We start from the raw sequence: 20,653 nt of genomic DNA on the forward strand, positions 1-20,653 counted from the left end.
AAAGGCGGTGACTCACTGAACCGTCTGGTTTTGGGTGATCGGGGAGGAAGAGGAGTCCTGTTTTCTTCCTCGTCTGGGACAGGTTGTCTCCTTTGGCTTCCGAGCTCTGGATAAAGAGGTGATTGAACAGGAAGTGATCAGCTGACCCGGTTGTGAGGCTAACGCCTGTAGCCAGTTAGCTTATCAGAGCGCTGTTCGAAGGCGCCTTGTCCTCCGGGGTCGTGGACGATGGACACGTCCTCCACAAAGACGTCTCCTTCAGAGGACGCGGCCCTGAATGGAGGCGCTGCTGGAGGAGCAGACCTCCTCCTGCTGCTCCTCCGCCACATGGTGATTACTGCGGCGAGTAAAGAGGGACCGGATGCGTCCGGGGAATGGAACCCTCCACCTCGGCCTTGCTCTGCAGTTTCCTCGCATGAAGGCGGGAATGTGGCGGAGCGGCGTTCGGTTGGCGAGCGGTAATCGAATCAGAATGTGTCTGCATACTTTCCCATGGCCGGGGGGGGCCGGGGGGGGGGGTCGTCCAATTAAACAGTGACACTGAGAGATAAACAGATTCACAATAATCAGGAAAAGAGCGAGGGGGGGTTCTGACCTCTGGACCGGTTCGGGAGCCAGACGGGATCACACCAGAACCCATCCAGCTGAAAAGCAGAACGCTTTGAAGCCAGACATCAAAGGCAGATGGGGGGAAGACGGAAGGATGAGTTACGGGCTGGTGACATCACATCTGTCCTCCTTTTAAGGCATCCCACCGTCCTGTGGCGAGCAGGTTCGAGACGCTGCTGTGATTGGCTGCTGAGGACACAAAGAACAGCGATTGGCTGACATGTGGTGGCCATGTTGGTTTGGTTCCCATTCAGTCTGTGGTGAACGCAGCCTCCAACGCCACATGACAGGAAGGCTAATTAGAGGAGCGACACGGGGTTCAGTGCGTCCGTCTTCTACCCCAGAGGTCAAAGGTGGTGAAAGGTCATCGATCAATGAAGAGATTGTCAACCAGCCTGAACAGGAGGGAGTCTGAGTCTCGTGGGGTTCGTCCTCTGGAGACCTCGATGCTTCATTCATAGCGTGTTGCTACCAGCTCAGCTCATAGACGCTAAATGCTAACCAGCTAGCTGTTAGCTGCTTCCTGTTTTGGTCTGTGTTTGACGTCTTGTTCTGATTAGTGGAGGCGGTGTTTATTATGGCTGCTGTTTGTCTCCTTGAGTGGTAAACACACACACACACACACTCACACACACACACACACACACTCACACACACTCACACACACACACACTCACACACACTCTCACACACACACACACTCACACACACTCTCACACACACACACACTCTCACACACACACACTCACACACTCCCTGTTCTCTGGACAGTCGTCCAGAGAACAGAAACTCCTTAATGTGCTTCAGTTGCTTCAACTTGTTCCTGAAGTGTGTGTGTGAGTGTGTGTGTTTGTGTGTGAGTGTGTGTGTGTGTGTGTGTGTGTGTGTGTGTGTGTGTGTGTGTGTGTGTGTGTGTGTGTGTGAGAGAGAGAGACATGAAGACTCTCATGGAAACCAGTGATTTTCTTGTAGTAAACTTTGCGGCTTTGACTCGTTCTCTCTTCGGTTCTTTCCTTCCTGCCGGGTCATCATGTGTCTGGACCTGGACCTGGACCTGGACCTGTGTCTGAGGTGAACACAGGTCGTTCAGACAGCTGTTAGCAGCGCGTTTGGTCGGGTGCTGTGGACCCAGATTGGTGGGACGGGACGCGTCCCCCGTCCCCGTCAGAGGACATGCTTTCCTGGTGGACTTCAGCAGCTTCTGCCTGCCTGGGCGGAGCTGCAGGTTCTGTTATTTCAGCCGGTCGTCGCCGTGACAACGAAGCCTTCATAAGCATCAGTTTGACCTCTGAACGCTTCTAAACCCACTTTATCCTTCAGAAATCTATGAGTCCGACTGGTCTGGAAGCGGCCCCCCTCCCCCTCCTCCCCCCCCCCCCCCTCCCTTAGCCCTCGGGTCATCGTACCCTGATTGAGCTTCTTCACCTCCCTCTGTTCCGTGTCTATTTCTGTCGTTTCTTCTTTCTCTCTGTTATTGTCATGTCATCTCTGGTTCTGGAGGACGAGGAGTCCTGAGACATCGTCTCCGCCGCCCCCCCCGTATTTTCACCTGATGCACTCTGGGTTAGCTGCTAACTGCTACGTTTGCCTTCCACTTCACGTTGAGGAAGAAATACGATCCGGTTCTGTTGCCACGCACGGCGGTGTGACTGGATCGGATGGTTCCGGGTCTCCGTTTGGACTCGTATCCGCTGACGCTCAATGCTCCGTCCAAAACACACACGTTCCTCATGCCGGAGTTTCCACTTCATACAAACCAAAGCCCAAAGTCGCGCGTGTGTGTGCGTGTGTGTGTGCGTGTGTGTGTGTGTGCGTGTGCGTGCGTGTGCGTGTGCGTGCGTGTGCGTGTGCGTGTGCGTGCGCGTGCGTGCGTGCGTGCGTGTGTGTGCGTGTGTGCGTGTGCGTGCGTGTGCGTGTGCGTGTGCGTGCGTGTGCGTGTGCGTGCGTGCGTGCGTGTGCGTGCGTGTGTGTGCGTGCGTGTGTGTGCGTGCGTGCGTGTGTGCGTGTGTGCGTGCGTGTGTGTGCGTGTGTGCGTGTGCGTGCGTGTGTGTGTGTGCGTGCGTGTGTGCCCCTGAAGGCCTTTGTGTTTAGCGAGGACTGTTGTGTTGTTGTGCTAACGCTTAGCGCTCTAACTGTTGTGTGTTTTAGCCTCACCAGAATACCTCAGCGTCTCCTTGAAGGTTCCGCTCCGACTCTCGGGGTCCCCAGAGGATGCTTCATGTTGACGTTTGTGGTCTTGCTTGTCTCAGCAACTATTGGATGAAGGATATTCCTGGTCTTCAGGAACGCTAACGAGGCGGAGGCTTCCCACGTAGCGCTAGCAGCGGCGGCGCCGTGGCTAAGAGGAGTTAGCAAACGTCATGCTAACATGCAAAGACCAAATCAGAGTCATTACGTCGCCGTAGCAACCAGCGGGAGCGCATCAGAAAGAGGCCGGTGGTGCTATTCAGTTCTTGGTGTGACTCCCCCAGTAGACGGTCTTTCTCAGAGTCCCTAGAACTGATCCAGGAATGCCTGGAGAGTCAGCGATGCCTGCTGCCCAGAAGTAATTGTGTCCAGACCGGCCTGCGGGGACATGTCCATCAAGCTGTTGGCACGTCTTCGAGTTGGCCTTTTTAATAAGTTTCTAATTCCCTCAAAGGTTTTATATTGAACAATTTCATAGTCTAGAAATGGAATCCACGACGTCAGACTCATAAAATATATATTAAAAGCTCTTTATTCTGTTTAGGACTTTGTCTCAGCACAAGTTCTTTGAGTTCGAGCCAAAGCTTATATCTCCAGGAAAGTATTTGTGTCCTCCCCCAGTCTTCACCCGGGACAACGGCCCGGCTCGGGAGGACCGGGTCCATCCGGACCCTGAATCCTTGCTCTTGATCTGGCCCATCCACGGTTCTGTTTATAAAATCCCACTTTCTGATTTGATTGTGAGTGAAATCCAATGCAAATGTGGGCGTCCCCTCGTCCTCCAGCATCCGACCGCCACGTCCGTGTCTCCCTTCGGCGTGCTCCGAACACACCAGATGTAAACTCGAGCTCCTCTCGCTGCCCGTCATGCAAATCCACAGGTGGGTCCGGTTTCAAGCGGGCTTGTGGGGATGCAGTCGATAAACAAAAGCCCAAATTACAAACAGGAGACCCGAGAGGACGGCTGGAAGTCGTTTACATGCAGCACCAGCGGCGTGGGACCCGACGTTCTCACGTCTGAGGGTTCCTCTATGGAACCTCGCTCCGTCTCCGTGCCGTGCCGCTCCCGCTCGCCGTCCTCAGGCTGCGCCGGCTTGGACGAAGACGAGCCTGCCTGAAGCCGACCACGCCGGAGCTTTTCATGTCCTGTTCTTCTCACGGAGCGGTTTTACTCACCACCATCTTGGTGACGCCGCCTGCTAACGTTTACGTGGCGTGGTTAAGAGTCCGCGGACCCGGTGGGCCCGCGGCGAAAGAGCTCTTCGTCCTCTCAGGTCCTCTTTTGCATATTGGCTTTTTGTCTGTTGCTTCACTTCCTCCTCGGGGGGGTCGAGGCAGGTCGGGATGCAGTGCTGCAGCTAGCCTAGCAGCTGATGCTATGAGGAAGGACTCGGAGACGAAGGTGGGGGACAGCAGACGTCTGACAGGACAAGCTATGAGACCGTAAACGCTTCGGCGGCTAACGGATAAAGAACGAGGACTTGTGGGAAACGGACGGAACGGGATGCACGGCGTCTGTCGGGGAGTCGACCTGTCGACCAGCTGCTCTCCATCCTGCCGAAGACAAAGCTGTCCCAAAAGCTACGCCGCATATTTTGTTGGGCGACCTCTGACCAAACTGGCAATGAAGCGGGACGCCGGCGTTTCAGCTGAAAACCATGACTCAGCAGAAATGGAATGAACATGAAGGTTTCAAAATGGGAGCAGCCGTCTCATTAGGGGTCCGTTTGGTTGGTGCGATGTTTACTTCCTGTTTGAGGAAACCGTTTCTGATCTCTTCCGCTACCGGGGAGCGTGCCGAGCGACCGGAACACCTGCCGGACGTTGTCCACCTGTGTTCAAAGCAGAGACGATGAGGAGGAGGAGGAGCAGGAGGGGGAGGAGGGGGAGGAATGAAGATCAGCAGCTGGAATGGAAGCAATGATTTAGTCTACTCTCGTCTCCTCTAGTCTAGTCTCGTCTCCTCTAGTCTAGTCTAGTCTAGTCTCATGATGCCTGTAGGAATGAAGCTTTGAAATCAAGCCGTTGTTCTTGAAGCGACGTCATAGAAACTTGAGGAGCTTAAAACCGACATCACTTCCATGACAACGAGGACGACCTGCTGGAGGACCTGCTGGAGGACCTGCTGGAGGACCTGCTGGAGGACCTGCTGGAGGACCTGCTGGAGGACCTGTTGGAGGACCTGCTGGAGGACCTGCTGGACGAGGAGGAGAGCAGCAACTCCTGCAGCAACGCTCTGAGGGATCCTTGTTTTAATCAACTCGCTGCCATTTTCTTATTGACTTTTGGTTGGCCAATAAAACACGAGTCACGGCCATGAAAGAGGAGCAATAAAAACGGCCCGAGTGTAATTAAAAAGATCACAGCATCCCCTGCGTCATTGTTCTGTTGCTTAGCGACCCCTAGTGGCAGAAGCTAGTCCACCTGTGAAGGTGAAAGCTCTTGACCTGACGTTGGCCTCACCTGCGCCCCCCCTACCCTCCACGAGTCCGGACTCGTCCCCCGTTGGTCCGTCCATCCCGTCATCGGCTGGCGAAAACGACCGCTTCCTGGGGGGGAGCTAGCAAACGGCTAATATAGCGCCTTCTGACATTAGATCATCTGATCTTGGTCGGGTGTGAAGGTGACTCGTCCACCGTGACTCGGCGCCGCTTCAAAGTTCGGACTCAACATTTCCCCAACTTAAACACGCAACGTGATGAAGAGCATTATTCATCAGCTGGGACCGTTAGCGTCCAGGCCGCCGCCGCCGCCGCCGGTCTCATGAGCTGCTTTGATTGTGGAGGTCAAACGCGGAGCAGCAGGTTCAGGCAGCGCCACGCTGCACACCAACGCCATCCTCTCTCCTTGATGTTGCAGGAACGTGATCTGTCAGCGGGCCCGGGCGGTCCCGGGGGTCCTGCTTAGCGCTCTTTATGGACCGCCACAGCTAGCTTCAAAGGCTCAGCCAGTAGGGAGAAGAAAGAGTGATGGGAAGGAGAGGAGGCGTTAAAACACCGAGAGGACATGGCGCCGATGAAGGTCAGAACCTTCACCCTGGTTCTGTCCCATTTATACTGGACCCTAAGCAGCACCGACCCGCTACGGTGGACCGGGTGGACGGACGGATCACGGGTGGGTTTAGTGTCTTACCTGTCATGCCCCCCCCCCCTCCACAGAGTCGGCGGTGCTAAAGCCCCCGCTCCTAGCAGCGTTGGCTCCAGCAGATGTTTCCATGAAGCCCCGCCCCCCCCCCCCCCCCCGGTGGGACAGACGTTGACTTACGTTCAGGGATCGAAGCCATTCTCTCAGTTCTGCAGAATAATTGCGGGCAGCACCAGTAACCCTAAAACACGCCGCGGGGGCGTCACCAAACATCTGCGTGGCGTCCTGACCGCGTGGTTCTTAACCTCTGTTCGTGCTTTACGACACCAGTCACAAGAAGTTCTGGAAGCGGTTCTGAAGCAGCCCGCGGGCCTGCGGCGTTCCCCTGTCAGCACGGAGCCTCAGCTCTGGTTTGGTGAACCCCGGTGGTGTTTACGCCATAACTCACGCTGATGGGCCCGGCCCGGCCCGGTACCCGTCCTCGGTACCCGTCCTGCCTCGGTGCCGCTCTGCTGAGGTCACCGTTCTCACCACGACTCACACTTGTTGATGCTAACGAGTCGCCCGATGCCCCACTGGGCCAGCAAACTGTGGTCTTGAACCATCCACCCACCGCCGCCTCCATGCTGTGACCACTCCGCTCGCGTTCCCAGATCGGATGCGTCGCCCGACCGTCGTTTGAAGCCGAGCGGTTCCTCTAACGCGGCGCAGATGTCGCCACAAATGACATTTAATTACATTCAAATTATATTCTGTTATTGGAGGTTTGAGCGGATTACAGAAAAGTACAACGTAATGTTTCCTCCATTAAAGCGAGGCGACGCTTTAACGACTCGTTTGATGTCCGTCGCCCTCGTCACGGCAACGGGAAGCCTCCAGCTACGAGTCTGTGTCGAGTGAGAGTGACGCCCATATATGGGCAGTGGAAGGCCGAACAACAACACACACACACTTTACACTTTCATACACGTTTGTGCACGTACACACGCGCCTGCCGTACACGAGTACACACTGTGTGTGAAGTACAAGTATTAAATGTAACTTTATCCGTGTACAAAAACAACGTATTCATTTGTGACTTACGAAGAATTCACGTTTGTTTATTGAACTGATCTGCAGACGGAGAGCGGCTCCCTCAGCCGAGCTGTTTATGTTCTACACACGCACGCGCGCACACACGCACGCGCGCACACACGCACACACACACGCACACACGCACACACACACACACACTGCCTATAATTAGTTTTGTGCTGCTGGACTTGCTGCACTCAGCGTCATGTTTGATGTTTAAATTAAAGACATCGATCAGTTTGGATCTGATTAAAGTTTCCCCCTGGAGAGCATGTGTGTGTGTGTGTGTGTGTGTGTGTGAGTGTGTGTGTGTGTGAGCGTGTGTGTGCGTGTGTGTGTGTGTCTGTGTGTGTGTGAGTGTGTGTGTGTGTGTGTGTGAGCGTGTGTGTGCGTGTGTGTGTGTGTGTGAGTGAGTGTGTCTGTGTGTCTGTGTGTGTGTGAGCGTGTGTGTGCGTGTGTGTGTGTGTCTGTGTGTGCGTGAGTGTGAGTGTGAGTGTGTGCGTGTGTGTGTGTGCGTGTGTGTGTGCGTGTGTGTGAGTGTGTGTGTGTGTGTGAATGAGTGTGTGAGTGAGTGTGTGTGTGTGTCTGTGTGTGTCTGTGTCTGTGTGTGTGTGTGCGTGTGTGTGTGTGTGAGTGAGTGTGTGTGTGTGTCTGTGTCTGTGTCTGTGTGTGTGTGAGCGTGTGTGTGTGTGTGTGCGTGCGTGTGTGTGTGAGTGTGAGTGTGTGTGTGCGTGTGTGTGTGCGTGTGTGTGTGTGTGTGTGAGTGAGTGTGTGTGTGTGTCTGTGTGTCTGTGTCTGTGTGTGTGTGAGCGTGTGCGTGTGTGTGTGCGTGTGTGTGTGTGTGAGTGAGTGTGTGTGTGTGTCTGTGTCTGTGTGTGTGTGAGCGTGTGTGTGTGCGTGTGTGTGTGCGTGTGTGTGTGAGTGAGTGTGTGCGTGTGTGTGTGTGTGCGTGTGTGAGTGTGAGTGTGTGCGTGTGTGTGTGTGTGCGTGTGAGTCTTCAGGTATGAGACGTTTGATGTGTTGTTTTGTTGTGTACTTCTGCTTAAATTGTGGGGGTGTCGCCGTGTTTGTGTATTTATTATATCTCTGAACCCTCAACGGTTCTGCCCGCAGCAGAACCAGCGAGACCCAGATCTGTGTCGGACCGACTGGTAGAAGAGGAAGAGGAGGATGAGGAAGAGGCGACTTCCGGTGGCAGTTCTTCCCTCGTCATAGAGGAAGAGGAGGAACCGCCGCCCTCCTGTGGACACACGCGTGTCTCCGGTCCAAGTCGGGGCGTGTCCACAGGGGGACGGCGCTCACCACGCTGCTCTCTTCTGTCCTCAGGTGAAACACAACGGCCTCATCCTGCAGATGAAGCATCCGACGGCAGGACGCGTTACTGTCCCAGGTGAGGACGCACGCACACACACGCACACACACACACACACACACTGAGCGCGTCCTGCTGGTGCCGGTCCAGAGGGACCGCTGCTCGCCGGGTTGATGGATCTCCAAAGGTTCCTGGAGAGGAAGCGGTTTGTCCCGGCAGGAAGACATCCATAACAAGCAGCGCTGCGTTTGGTGACTGTCCAAACACATCGGTCAAATCAGGTGAAGCGGAGGCGAACGCGTGTGAGGGGGGAGGGGCTTGTGATGCAGGAAGCAGCTAGTAGCATTTAGCAGCTAACGCATGAAGAGGAAGACACGACGGCAGTGAAGAGAAAGTTCTTCGTGGGTTACAGACAGCGTGGCGTCCAATAATACTCTGGTTGTCCCCCAGCCTGAGGGGGACAGGAGGACGAAGAGGACATTTAAACTGCCGGGCTACAATCCAACAACATCCTTTTCATTCCTTCCTTGTTTTCTCTCTGTTTAGTAAACAGCACCAGACAAAAGCGTGTGCGTGTGCGTGTGTGTGTGCGTGTGTGTGTGTCTGTGTGTGTGCGCGTGCGTGCGTGTGTGTGTGCGTGCGCGCCTTGTCTCTTGTTAATTGGGCGTGAAATCGTGCACTGGTTGTCCGGCCCCTCAGTGTCAGGAAGTGAGCGTCCATCAGCAGAACCGTTTCCATGACAACGGGCTAAAAGGTTCTGCATTCCGGGCCAGCAGATGGCGCTAAGTGAATCCACCGAACCCAACGGTCTGCAGGCGGGGACGTTGGCATAGCGATGGCAGCGTTAGCATGTTAGCATGTTTGATTAAACACGTTCTGATTAACGCACTTAATCGACCAATCAGAATGGAGGTCCCACCCATGATGCTCAGCCTCTGTCCTATTCCCCCGATGCCCCCCCCCCCCCACACAGAACACACCTGACCCTTGTTGAACGTCACTGAGGGAGAAAGCGGGTCGTTAATGAGGTGAAACTAGCAGCACTGTTCACACACTGACGTGCAGGTTAACACGTGTGGCGCGCACACACACACACACACAGCAACACACACACACACACACACACACACACACACACTGAGCTCAGCTCATTAGTGCTGCTCTTTAAAAACAGCTGATTGTGGAGTTTCCCAACATAAACTTCTCTCTCTCTTCCTCTTCCCCCCCCCCCCCTCCCTCTCTCTCTCTTCCCCTCCCTCCCTCTCTCTCTCCCCCTCCCTCCCTCTCTCTCTCCCCCTTCAGGTCCGGCCGTCCGTTTCAGCAGCTTCAGCCACGACGATCCGACTCCGCCTCCTGTGACCGGCCAGCACACGGTGCAGGTGTTGCGAGACACGCTGTCCTACGGTGATGATGTCATCAAAGCGCTGCTGGAGGACAAGGCGGTGGCCTAAGATGAAGCGCCCTGATTGGCCGAGAGGAGGGGGACACAGAAAGAATCCAGGAACCAATCAAAGAATCAAAGGATGGTTTGTGTGATGCTAATCAGCTGATTCGGTTATTGATTGAAGTGATCAGTAACAGGTCAGGATGGAGGTCGGATCAGGAGCCGACCTGCCGCTGCGTTCAGGTCCCGTCAGACACTTAGAAACACTTTGAAAATAAACCCGTTTTGACTTGAACGCCGTTGGAGTTGTGTTTCTGAAGCCCTCCTCTTCATCTTCATCTGTTTTTATGAGCTGGCCCCGCCTCCGAGGTGTCCACGCCCTCGTCTCTTTGTTCCCGTTTGTCCCGGGGAGGACAGGAAGCTCCGGTCAGACGCCGCCGCCCGGCTCTGCTCTCGCCCGTTGGCTGCCTCCGGTTTGAACTTTCGGATGTACGTAACTCAGCAGCTCTTTAAACGTCCCTTATTCCCTCACATCTGGAGCGTGTGTGTGTGTGCGTGCCCGTGTGTGCGTGCGCGTGTGCAGGAAGGGTTCTTGTCCAGCCTAATGTGGATCGCAGACACAGGAACAGCGGCTGAGGAGATAAACGATGCTCTTATTGTGAAGGGTCACCTGACACCGACTGTAGCTCCTCTTCCTCTCCTTTTAATGTTCCAGCTGTTCTGGGACCAGCGGTTCCACCTCGGGCTGTCATGTGATCCGTTTGTTGCCTCCCAGGGACCCGGACTTTGTCCAGGTGATGGCTTTAATGGGTTGGACCGGGTTCAGGACCGGGTTCAGAACCAAGTTCAGGACCGTTAGACTCGGGGTTAGATATGCAAATGAAGTCAGATATTAATGTCATTGAATAGAAGGCGTGTCTGATTGGTTGGCAGCCTTTTGTTTCCACGGTGATGACATCATCTATGACGGATCCGAGACGTCGTGTTGACCCTGGAGAAGCAGACGGATCAAGCGCCCTAAATCCTGGCTCTGTAACCATGGAAACCAGCAGAGGCCTTTTCATCCCCTGCAGTTTGGAGGTGTGTCTCCAGACGCCAGAGGCGGGACTTCAGGGCCCGACCCGACTTCCCCCGTGGAGGGGCGGAGTTACATCACCTTCAAATATCAGGGTTGTTGACGGACGGTGTGGCGTTCAAGGACGGCTCGTTAAACTGAGGCGTTTATGGTGGAAACACACACACGGTCCGGGACTCCCCAATATGACGTCCAGTGGGAGTTTCCTCGGAAGCCACTTCCTGAAGTGGCCGGATGGAGAGAGAGAGGGAGGAGGGAGGAGGAGGAGGAGGAGGAGGAGGTGTTGAGCAGCTGCTACAGCTGGATTTGACATTATAGTAGCCGCGACCCACGATGCATTGCTCCGCCGCCAGTAGCAGGAACAGACGATCAAACACCTGTCACCTCCAGTCTGGACAGGATGTGTGTGCTCCGTTGCCCTGGCAACGGTGAATCACGCTTCCTCGTCTTCTCCTCGGATCTGTCCATCAGAACAAACAGACGAATTCAACAGAGACGGGTCAAAACACCTGAAGAAGAAGAGAGGAGTCTGAATCTGGACTCTGGATCTGGACCTCCTGGACTCTGGATCTGGACCTCCTGGACTCTGGATCTGGACCTCCTGCAGTCTCTAGTCCTCCGGCCTCTAACTACTCATTGAATAACAGCTTCCAGCTCTTACGTCCGGTTGGCTCCGGTTGGCTGTCCCCCGGCCGGTTGGCTGTCCCCCGGCCGGTTGGCTGTCCCCCGGCCGGTTGGCTGTCCCCCGGCCGGTTGGCTCTGGTTGGCTGTCCCCCGGCCGGTTGGCTCTGGTTGGCTGTCCCCCGGCCGACCTCTGACAGCGTTCCAGATCGGACTTGGGTTGCTTTCATTAACCGTCCGGAGGTCAGGACCTCCGTCGTTCTGGCTGGATGATCTGTCCCCATTTGGATGTCACGTTTCAGCCCGTCCTCTGTGACTCTGCTGGGACACAAAAGGAGGGACATGTCCTCCTAATTCAGTGTCACTGAGGTGGAAGCCGATTCAGAGGCTCCCACCGGGACTCATTTAGAGTTCAGAACTTCAGACTGAAATATCTCCAGAATTAGATTATCGGGTCTTTGTGGGTTCGGTAATTTAATCCGACGTTCATGTTCCCCTCAGGAGGGACTGACCTGGGGAAGCAGCGGAGGTTCACCCAGGTGTTGGGGGTGTGGCTTCTCTTGTGTTTTCGTTTCGGCTCCAGAAACCTTTTAGGTGATCGTTTGTACCTGTGACTCACCTGTTCCGGGTTGAGCCCATAAACCTGCTGAGCCGACCTGTCAGTCACGTTTATGTTTTCATTCTGTCCGTCAGCTCGCCGCGTTTCAAGCTCTGGATTATATTTTACTGCCCCGCTCTTCATTTTCCTCTGAGTGTGAGAGGATTTCCCCCGTCCCCCCCCCCTCGGACTCGCTGGCGGTCTGCCTCCGTCCCGCTGACGAGTCGCCAACCATGTGACCTCTGAGCTTCCCGGACAGAAGGCGTGCACGTGCTTTTATTTTGTAGTGCTAACAGATGTCTTCCATTAAACTACGTTGTTTCATATTTCAGGTCATCTGAAAACTGGAGCCGCTCTTTAACGGCTGCTCTGTGCCCTCGGCTTTGACTGACAGGCTGATCAAACTCAGCGGTCCCTCTGGTGGGACTCGCAGCTGCTCAGGATCAAACGCTGCCTCGATTGTGTCTCCTGTTTTTGCTTTGATGCAAAAATGATAAAAATACGCAGGAACTAAGGAGCTTTAAAGGCAGTGTCAGGTGACCAAACAGGAAACAGAATGAGACCTTCATAATAAAACAGGAAGTAGCCAATGAAACACCGGCTGTAACGAGATCAAGCTAACGATCCTCAGCGCTTCAGCCGAGCTAGCGAGTCCCCATTGTTTCCTGTCCCAGGCTAAGCTAAGCTAGGCTAACTGGGTCCGAGGTTTCTGGTTCTGTTCTGAAGTAGCTTTTGTTGTGAATCAAATGGACTGGACTCGTTCTGAACACATGGCGTGTCGTAAAGCTGCACACTTCCCATGAGGCTTTGCACCAGGAAGCAGCGCCTGGATGGGCTTCAGCTGTGTGTGTGTGTGTGTGTGTGTGTGCGTGTCGTCTGAAGTGCTGCCACAGGCGGACGGGCGTGTCCTGTTTACAATGCACCATGGGAAATGGACGGGCGTGGACAGACAGAACCAATCAGACATATTGATAGATCAAAGTTTCCAGACTTTGAAACTTCCTTCCTTCCTGTTTTCCTTTCTCACCGTGGACCCAGTGGTTCTGGTTCTGGTTCTGGTGGACGGCTCACAGCCAATCAGCTCACTGAACACACGTCTGTGACGTCCTATTGGCTGAGGCGTGGCCAGGTGCCACCTGGACCATAGATCAGTTCAGACCGAGCTTTCTAATTGGTCCGATATAATTCCTAACTCAACAGGTCCCACCCCCTCGGGGACACGCCCCCTCTGTCTTACACCTGTGTGTCTTTTGACGGGTCTGACGTTCTCCTACTTCCTGGACTCTTTACAACCCGACCCAGGAAGTCGATCCTCTGCTTTAAACCCTGACGGTCCTCGTCCCCGGTGTTCGGGCGGGTTCTGGGTTCTGCTGGGTCCATGTGGGCTTCGGATAGGATGGGTCCAGAGCACGAGGAGAGGGAAGCGATCGACCAGATGGATCAGGCGGTCCAGATCCAGGTCCAGATCCAACCCACTCGCCGTCTTGTTTACGGGCCTGGACGGCGGGACGTTGACGATGTCCACATGTCCTCTTTATGAAGTGAGGGATTAAGGCAAAGCGGCGTTTGTCCCCTCCGGGCTCCCGTCCTGTAAATACAGCCCGGGAGTTTACATATCTCTTCCTCTCCTCCACTTCATCACTCTTCTCTCCTTCCAGCTCCTTCCTCTCGTCTGTTTCCATCCTCGTCTTCTTCAGTCGGGAACTTTCCACCGTTTGAAGAATCGGCGCAGTGTGGTCCGGTTCTTCTCGACGCCCTCTAAGCTGGTCCACATCCAGCTTCTGAATCCTCTCTCCTGAAACCTGAACCAGATTCAGGGGATCCGGCGGTTCTGACCCGTCAGCACGGGGTCCACATCAGGACAGGACCGCTGCTCGCCGGGATGTGAATCATGTCCACTGGAAGTCCTCATGCTAACGCTGCTAGCAGCATGAAGCCGGACCGGGCTGATCCATCAGAACCGTTCTGGTTTCCGGGGCGGGCGTCCAGGATCCTGTGAAAACACTCGGGTTTGATGAATGGTTCTGAAAAGTGTTCTGAATGAGCTGCCGTCACAAGATCTCCTCCTGGAAACAAACGGACGGTTCTGTTTCCATCCCGGCAGGAATCCCCCAAAACTTAGTGCAGCTGGAACCGGTCCCACCAGGACAGAACCAGACCGGCCCGTAGAGACCGTCAGTGGAAACGGAGGAGGAGGAGGATTAACGAGGAAGAAGGGAAGGAGAGGTGAAGTTCTGGACCTGCCAGTGGCTCCGTGGTCCACCAGAACATCACGGAGGCCATGACCTCCTCCAGCACAAACCTCCAGAGCCTCCTGCAGGAGGATCCGACCAGAACCTTTCAGACCTGTCCAGGTACTTCTAGAACCTCCTCGGAGGACCGGGAGGACGGGTCTACTGTGGGACAGATGTTCAGACGTTAGCTGCTAGCGGGGCAGGAACCGTGGATGTTCCTCACAGAACCGTGAGCCGGGCTGGGACAGAACCGGCCTGTTTAGTCTCTTTGTTTCCAGCTGGGACGTTTTCTGGGATGGAAACCACCAAACTGAGCCGACCTGGAAAGTCTGACTGGACTGTTCCTGTAGCGCCGACCAGAGATGAGTCACGGAGGATAATGACACACACGCACACGCACACACATGTGCACGTGAGCGCTCACCCCAAAACAAACACACAACGCGGTTCTTCTGGGTCATCCGGTTCCTCTTCAAATCTGTCCAACTGGGGACGTTTGTTTGGTCTCTCGCTGCTTTGAGCCTGATTGAGACCGATTAGGCCACGCCCACAGCTCATCGCCGAGGCCACGCCCACAGCTTTGTGAGTTTTGTAGAATATTACTGTAGACAGATGTTTGTGATCTGAGTTTAATCTTCCTCCGACTCAAACAGAATATTTTTCATCCTCAGCGCCGACCCGACTCCCGACTCACCGGAGCGTCCAGTCGGAATGTTTCCAGGTTTGGCTGCTAAAACGGTCCCAGAAACAAACACGCAAACGCCTGAGGGTAAATACACTAAGTACATGTTTGAGTACACACACTGAGTACATGCACACAAACAGCGGTAAACTGTGGTCGTCTGCTGGAAACTCACCAGAACCTCTGTGGTCCGAACTCTGATTGGTTCGTTCAGACAGCCAATAAAGCGCGTCCTTTGTTTGGGTCCAGATTCTGGATGTATGACATCATAAAAGGGGCGGGGCCAGTTGCCTTCTCCAGCCACAGGTAGCAGCATGCCTGGCTGCTTTTAGCCGCCGCCCACCTGTTACCTCACTGTCTGTGTTACATCATCAGGATTCCCCCAGAAACAAACACACACACACACACACACACACGCAGCCATCTGGGGGTGTCCTCCAGACAGACCATGATGCATCTGGTCTGTGATGCGTTTAAGGACCGTCAGTGACCGCTTTAATGTGTAACGGTGAGTCATCGGCGTTGGAACACGGAGTTCAAACATCACCAACGCAGCGAGGACACGCCCACGGACACGCCCACGGACCATCGCTGGCGTGTGCGTGTGTGTGTGTGTGTGTGTGTGCACGGCCTGCTTCTTGTCTGCCACCTGTGTGTGACATCATCGGTGTGAGACAGAGAGCAGCACCTGTGTGGACGGACACACCATCTGACCGGCGGTCAAAACGCACGCACACACACACGCACGCACACACACACTGATGGCACAGAAACCAACGTTTATGAAGACTGAGCATCGCTGTATTTTGTCCCTCGTCCCCCGCCGTCCTCACCTCAAAAATGTCAAAGCTATTGGATCCACCAAGGCAACGCCCCCCACCTAGGGAACGCCCCTCCATCCCACCTGGGACGCGCTGCTGTGACCTTTCTTACCTGCGTCTGGTCGGAGGAGGAATTTCACGCTCATCTTTTGGGTTTCTGATTTACGGTTTGCTCCTTCTCTTCTTCATCCGTCCATCCTGCAGAGACATTATTCAGTGTCTTTCTCCTTTTAAATGTCAGGTGGAGCCATAAAGCATCTGACCCCCCCCCCAGTCTCTGGGGGGGCGGGGTCAGGGTCTTCGTGTGTCTCCGTAGGAAATCCAGGTGAAATTTACAGGCCTCATCCTGAAGCGACAGGAAGTCCAGCGGCGAGAATGAGTTCAAAATGATTTACAGAGAATCGAACAGATAAATTAAAGGTTAGAACCCGAGCAGAACCGGTTCTTCTGCTCTTCTCACAACAGGAATCTTGTCTTTTTGAATTAGAACTGAGAGATGAAACCCAGAACACCGGGTTCTCCCCATTGGCCGGAGCTCAGAACCAGAACCAGGAACAGGAACAGGTGATGAAAGAAGCAGGAAACCAAGGAGAGGAGGAGGAGGAGGAGGAGGAGGAGAGCCGGCCCCACCCCCACCTTCATGGGCGGGGTCGAAATATAGATGATTTTACGTTTGATGTTATCCTGAAGCTTTAAGTTCCTGCAGAAACAGGAAGTGAACGGAAGCAAACGCTCCTCTTCGTCCCGTAGGTGAACTCCTCACCTGTTGACCCGACGATGCAGCTGCGACACATCTGAGGTCTGCGGCGGTGGCGTGATGTCAGCGTCCAGGTGTGTATTAATCCAGTGGAGACTGAGATGTGTGTGTGTGTGTGTGTGTGTGTGTGTGCGTGTGTGTGCGTGTGTGTGCGTGTGTGTGCGTGTGTGTGTGTGTGTGCGTGTGTGTGCGTGTGTGTGCGTGTGTGTGTGTGTGTGCGTGTGTGTGCGTGTGTGTGCGTGTGTGTCGCCCAGTGGAGTCATTTCCTCAGGGTGGGAATCATCCTTTATTAAACAGTCTAATCCTATTTTGACGACTCTGTAGAGTAAAACGATAGCAGGCCAGGAAATTAAACAGACGACATACAAGAGTGTGTGTGTGCGTGTGCGTGTGTGTGTGTGTGTGTGTGTGTGTGTGCGTGTGTGCGTGTGTGCGTGTGTGTGTGCGTGTGCAGGAATGTGTTGGCTGGCCTTTCTGCAGCCGGATGATGATGAATGTCTCTGATCACTTTTGATATTTTTATTGTTCAGGTGTTCGTTCTGGCATGATGACGGCGCCACGGGAAAGGTCAGGAGGTCGCGAGCGTCATCAGGAATCATCGTCATCTGGGGACCGTGAATATTCATTGCTCCTGAAGGCCACGAGGAAACAGGTTTGTACAATTTATGGATTCAGGAATGGCAATAGAGAAAATGAGGGGAAGTTAATGAATGAGAAAAACAGGTGAGTTTAGAGACTTAGCTCTCTGCTAACATGCTAACGGCTGTTCTGATTGGACATGTTTACACATATTTGATGTTTAAATATATCTAAATGTTTCTGCGAGGAGGAGGTCTCCCTGTCACCATGGTAACGTGTGTTAGTCGGACATTTGATTGGCTCGTTGTTACTTTGGCTGCGAAGTCGTTGAGCTGACAGGTGATTGGTCGATGGTCAGGGTCTCCGGCATGGCCTCGTTTCCATGGAGACGGCAGCTGAAGGTCGGCTTCCTCCTGAGGACTGGATCTCCCATCATGCTCTGCTGCTTAGACGTAACACTTTTTACAGTGTAGAGTCCGAGCACAGAGAGACCCGGGCAGCGGCGCCTTGAGGTCAGGGCCCGAGTCAGGGCCAGAACCAGAACCAGGCCGTTATCAGGCCGTTGAGTCTTCTGCGTCGCCGTGGAGGACGCAGCAGGATGTCTCTGATTGGACGAACAGGACACACACACACACACAGTACAGGGAATGTCAGCAGCAGTGAATCTTCAGGAATTGTCTCCGTTCATATTTACATCCATGGACTCCATGTTTTCCTGGGGGGGGGGGGTTCAGGAAGCACGGGGGGGGGCAGTAAATAAATAGATGTGACAGCAGGAATCCGTCCATGCCGTGGTCCGCAAGCTACAAGACAAAAAACATGGACCACAAAGCAACGGGGTCTGGACCGGATCTGGTGGAACCATCCGTGAGGAACCATCAGAGTCCAAACGGGTTCCTCTGTCGGCTTCACCAGCAGGAGAGAACTGGAGAAGAACCCTAGCCCCTCCCCAGGAGAACCCTAGCCCTCCCCAGGAGAACCCTAACCCTCCCCAGGAGAACCCTAGCCCCTCCCCAGGAGAACCCTAACCCTCCCCAGGAGAACCCTAACCCTCCCCAGGAGAACCCTAGCCCCTCCCCAGGAGAACCCTAACCCTCCCCAGGAGAACCCTAACCCTCCGGCGGCGGCTGAGACGAGGTCTCCGTGTCTCGTCTCTGGTCCCGGATGAACCGCTGAACTTCCCTCTAAAGGTTCTGCTGAACGCCGGGCCGGGCCTGAGAGCTCGTCATGCACACTCGGGTGATTGACGATGCCCCTGGGCCCCCCTGATGGCCCCCCTGGGCCCCCCTGATGAAGGCACCAGACCGGCCCTGCTCAGTGGACACTCTAATGGACCCACAATAAACCGAACCCTGCAGGACAGAACTCACAGCAGAGGTCCAATTAGCATCCGGGCCGAGCGCTAAACACAGGCGCCGTGACTCAAGCTGGGCTCCAGGCCCCGCTGGCCCCCAGGACGGCGCCGCCGCTCTCTGTGGCCTCCGTTGGTCCATCAGGAGTTCTGGTTGACCCGATACTCTGACTGAAAGAGAGTTTGTCTTATCCATCGTCTGCGATCCACACGATGGAGACACGAACGACGTCAGGACGGACTCGGACTCGGGATACCATCGGACCCGATGCGTTCAGGGACATTGTGTCCTTCTGGGCGCTGAGCCGCCATGTCGGTCCCAGCGTCTGAGAGTTCTGTCCTCGCATGAGTCGCTTCCGTCCTCGGTTGGGTCTTAGATGTGTCTCCGAGGGGCGGGGCCAAGTCATCTGCAAGTCATTTCGCTGTCAGCTATTTATATCCCGGCAGCATCTGGAACATCCTGGTCAGAGATCTGTTCTAGAGCCGCAGACAGTTTGTTCTGGAAGCAGGACGCGAGGTGCGTTCAAAGAACGAGGGACAAAAGGCCTCCTTCGTGTACATCCTTTAAACTTTAATGGTGAAGCAGAAAACAGTAAAATAAATTAGGTTTAAAAATGCCACAAGCGCGTTTGATGTGTACAACAAAGCAAAGCGACAAACGGGAATCTTCAACTTCCATATATACAGAATAAAAAATAGACTTTTTATTCTTTGTCCACTTTGTTCAGTGTCAGTTTTTTCCTTCTTGATAAAAAGAACAAAATCAACAAATACAACTTTTTTTTTTCTTTTGACTTTTTGAGGCTTTTTTTCTGTACTCGTGTCCGGGTTCATGCGGGACGTCCCGAGGAGTCCAAAAGAAACGAGTCGACAATACTGATAAAAATACAAACAACACAAACACTCAGACGTGACCAGATCTCCATGGCAACCGTTTCCTTTATGATGAGCTCAACCCAAAGCATTGTGGGAAGTGGAGTCGTGTAGGGAGACGAAGAGAAGCGGCGATTAAAAAATATTCAGAAATGACTAAATTAATCTGCAGCAAATACTACGAAGCATAAATACAAGATTTTCATTAAGTTCAACACATTTTGAGAGAAACCTTTCATCAAAGAATGTTCAGCATCATCGAATCAACGGTTTTACGTCTGACTCAACTCTTTGGTGTCCAAAGCAACTGAAATGTGTTTCTCCTCTAAAGTCAACATCTGAAAGAATCGTTTTCTCATTTTCTCACTCATGGACTACAAATAAATCAGAATACTTTACTACTTCAAACGGTTTTATGGTCATGAATTGAAAAATCATTGAAAGTTGAAATAATAAAAAGTTGAAAGAGGACAAAATAAAGGTCCAATTTAAGAAGAAAAAAGTCACAAAACTTTTAATTATGTAAAAGATTTTGTTTTTAAAACTGGGTTAAAATTCATTTTTATACAAAGTTCTTGATTTTGACTCTTTTGATATTTCCCCTCTAACATACAAAAGTTACTAATTCAAAAGTATTCTCATGATTTTCTGACTTTTTTCTCAGAATTCTAAACGTAATACTGCGACGTAATAAAAAACTGAAAGGCTCTTTGTTGTTGTTTTTGTTCATTCACTTACAAAGACAAATTATCCAAAGTGCAAAATGTTTTATAGACTTAAACACATGTTTAAAATAAAGTGTCGCATTCATTGAGAAAGGGCTGGGAACAAATCAAAGCACATTATTAACACATTTGATTTTAAATCTTTAAGTGTGTCCCTTGTAGCAATTATTAGCTCTCTTGGCGAATGCTAATCACCTTTACATGCTAACATACTGTAAACATCCCACAGAGATGAAGGTGTAAACTTTCTTGAATGGTTTGTTCTTGTGCTTTAAACCTGGTGGCTAGCTGTTAGCTCGCTGTGGCTAAATATTTAAGCTAACAGAACGGGTAAAGTTGTCTTAACTCGGTTAAGGATTGGAGTCCGATCTAAACATTTCTTCTTCTACGTCGTTTTTTATTCTCCTCTGTGTCACTTGACTGGACAGACAGGAAGTTCCTGGTGCATTATGGGTAATTTCCAATGGCGCTGTTTGCTGCTACCTTTAAGCTCATTAGATCTCTGGGCATCATTAACACTATCAAGTTTTGTTTTTTTAGTGTTTATCGCTAGTTGCTAACGATTAGCTCTCTTGTTGTTTAGACAACAATAAATAAATAAATAAGCAGTATTCCTGCTATTCTGATTTTTATTTCCGGGAGCTCACACTTAAACATGCGTCACAATCAATAAAGAAAAATCATTTT

At 52.9% G+C, this 20,653-nt stretch overlaps 1 protein-coding gene across 1 annotated transcript in view; it reads left to right on the forward strand.

Moving 5' to 3' along the window:
• Positions 1-9,943, forward strand: part of sugct (succinyl-CoA:glutarate-CoA transferase) — a 19,439-nt gene extending 9,496 nt beyond the window's left edge. Inside the window, exons 13-14 of the mRNA XM_068748113.1 lie at positions 8,281-8,344; positions 9,569-9,943. Of these exons, the coding sequence (XP_068604214.1) occupies positions 8,281-8,344; positions 9,569-9,717 (213 nt within the window). The 3' untranslated portion in view covers positions 9,718-9,943. The remainder of the gene's footprint in view (positions 1-8,280; positions 8,345-9,568) is intronic.
• Positions 9,944-20,653: the final 10,710 nt, after the last annotated feature.

Source organism: Brachionichthys hirsutus, chromosome 14 (assembly GCF_040956055.1).
Source record: "Brachionichthys hirsutus isolate HB-005 chromosome 14, CSIRO-AGI_Bhir_v1, whole genome shotgun sequence".
NCBI classification, from domain to species: Eukaryota; Metazoa; Chordata; class Actinopteri; order Lophiiformes; family Brachionichthyidae; genus Brachionichthys; species Brachionichthys hirsutus.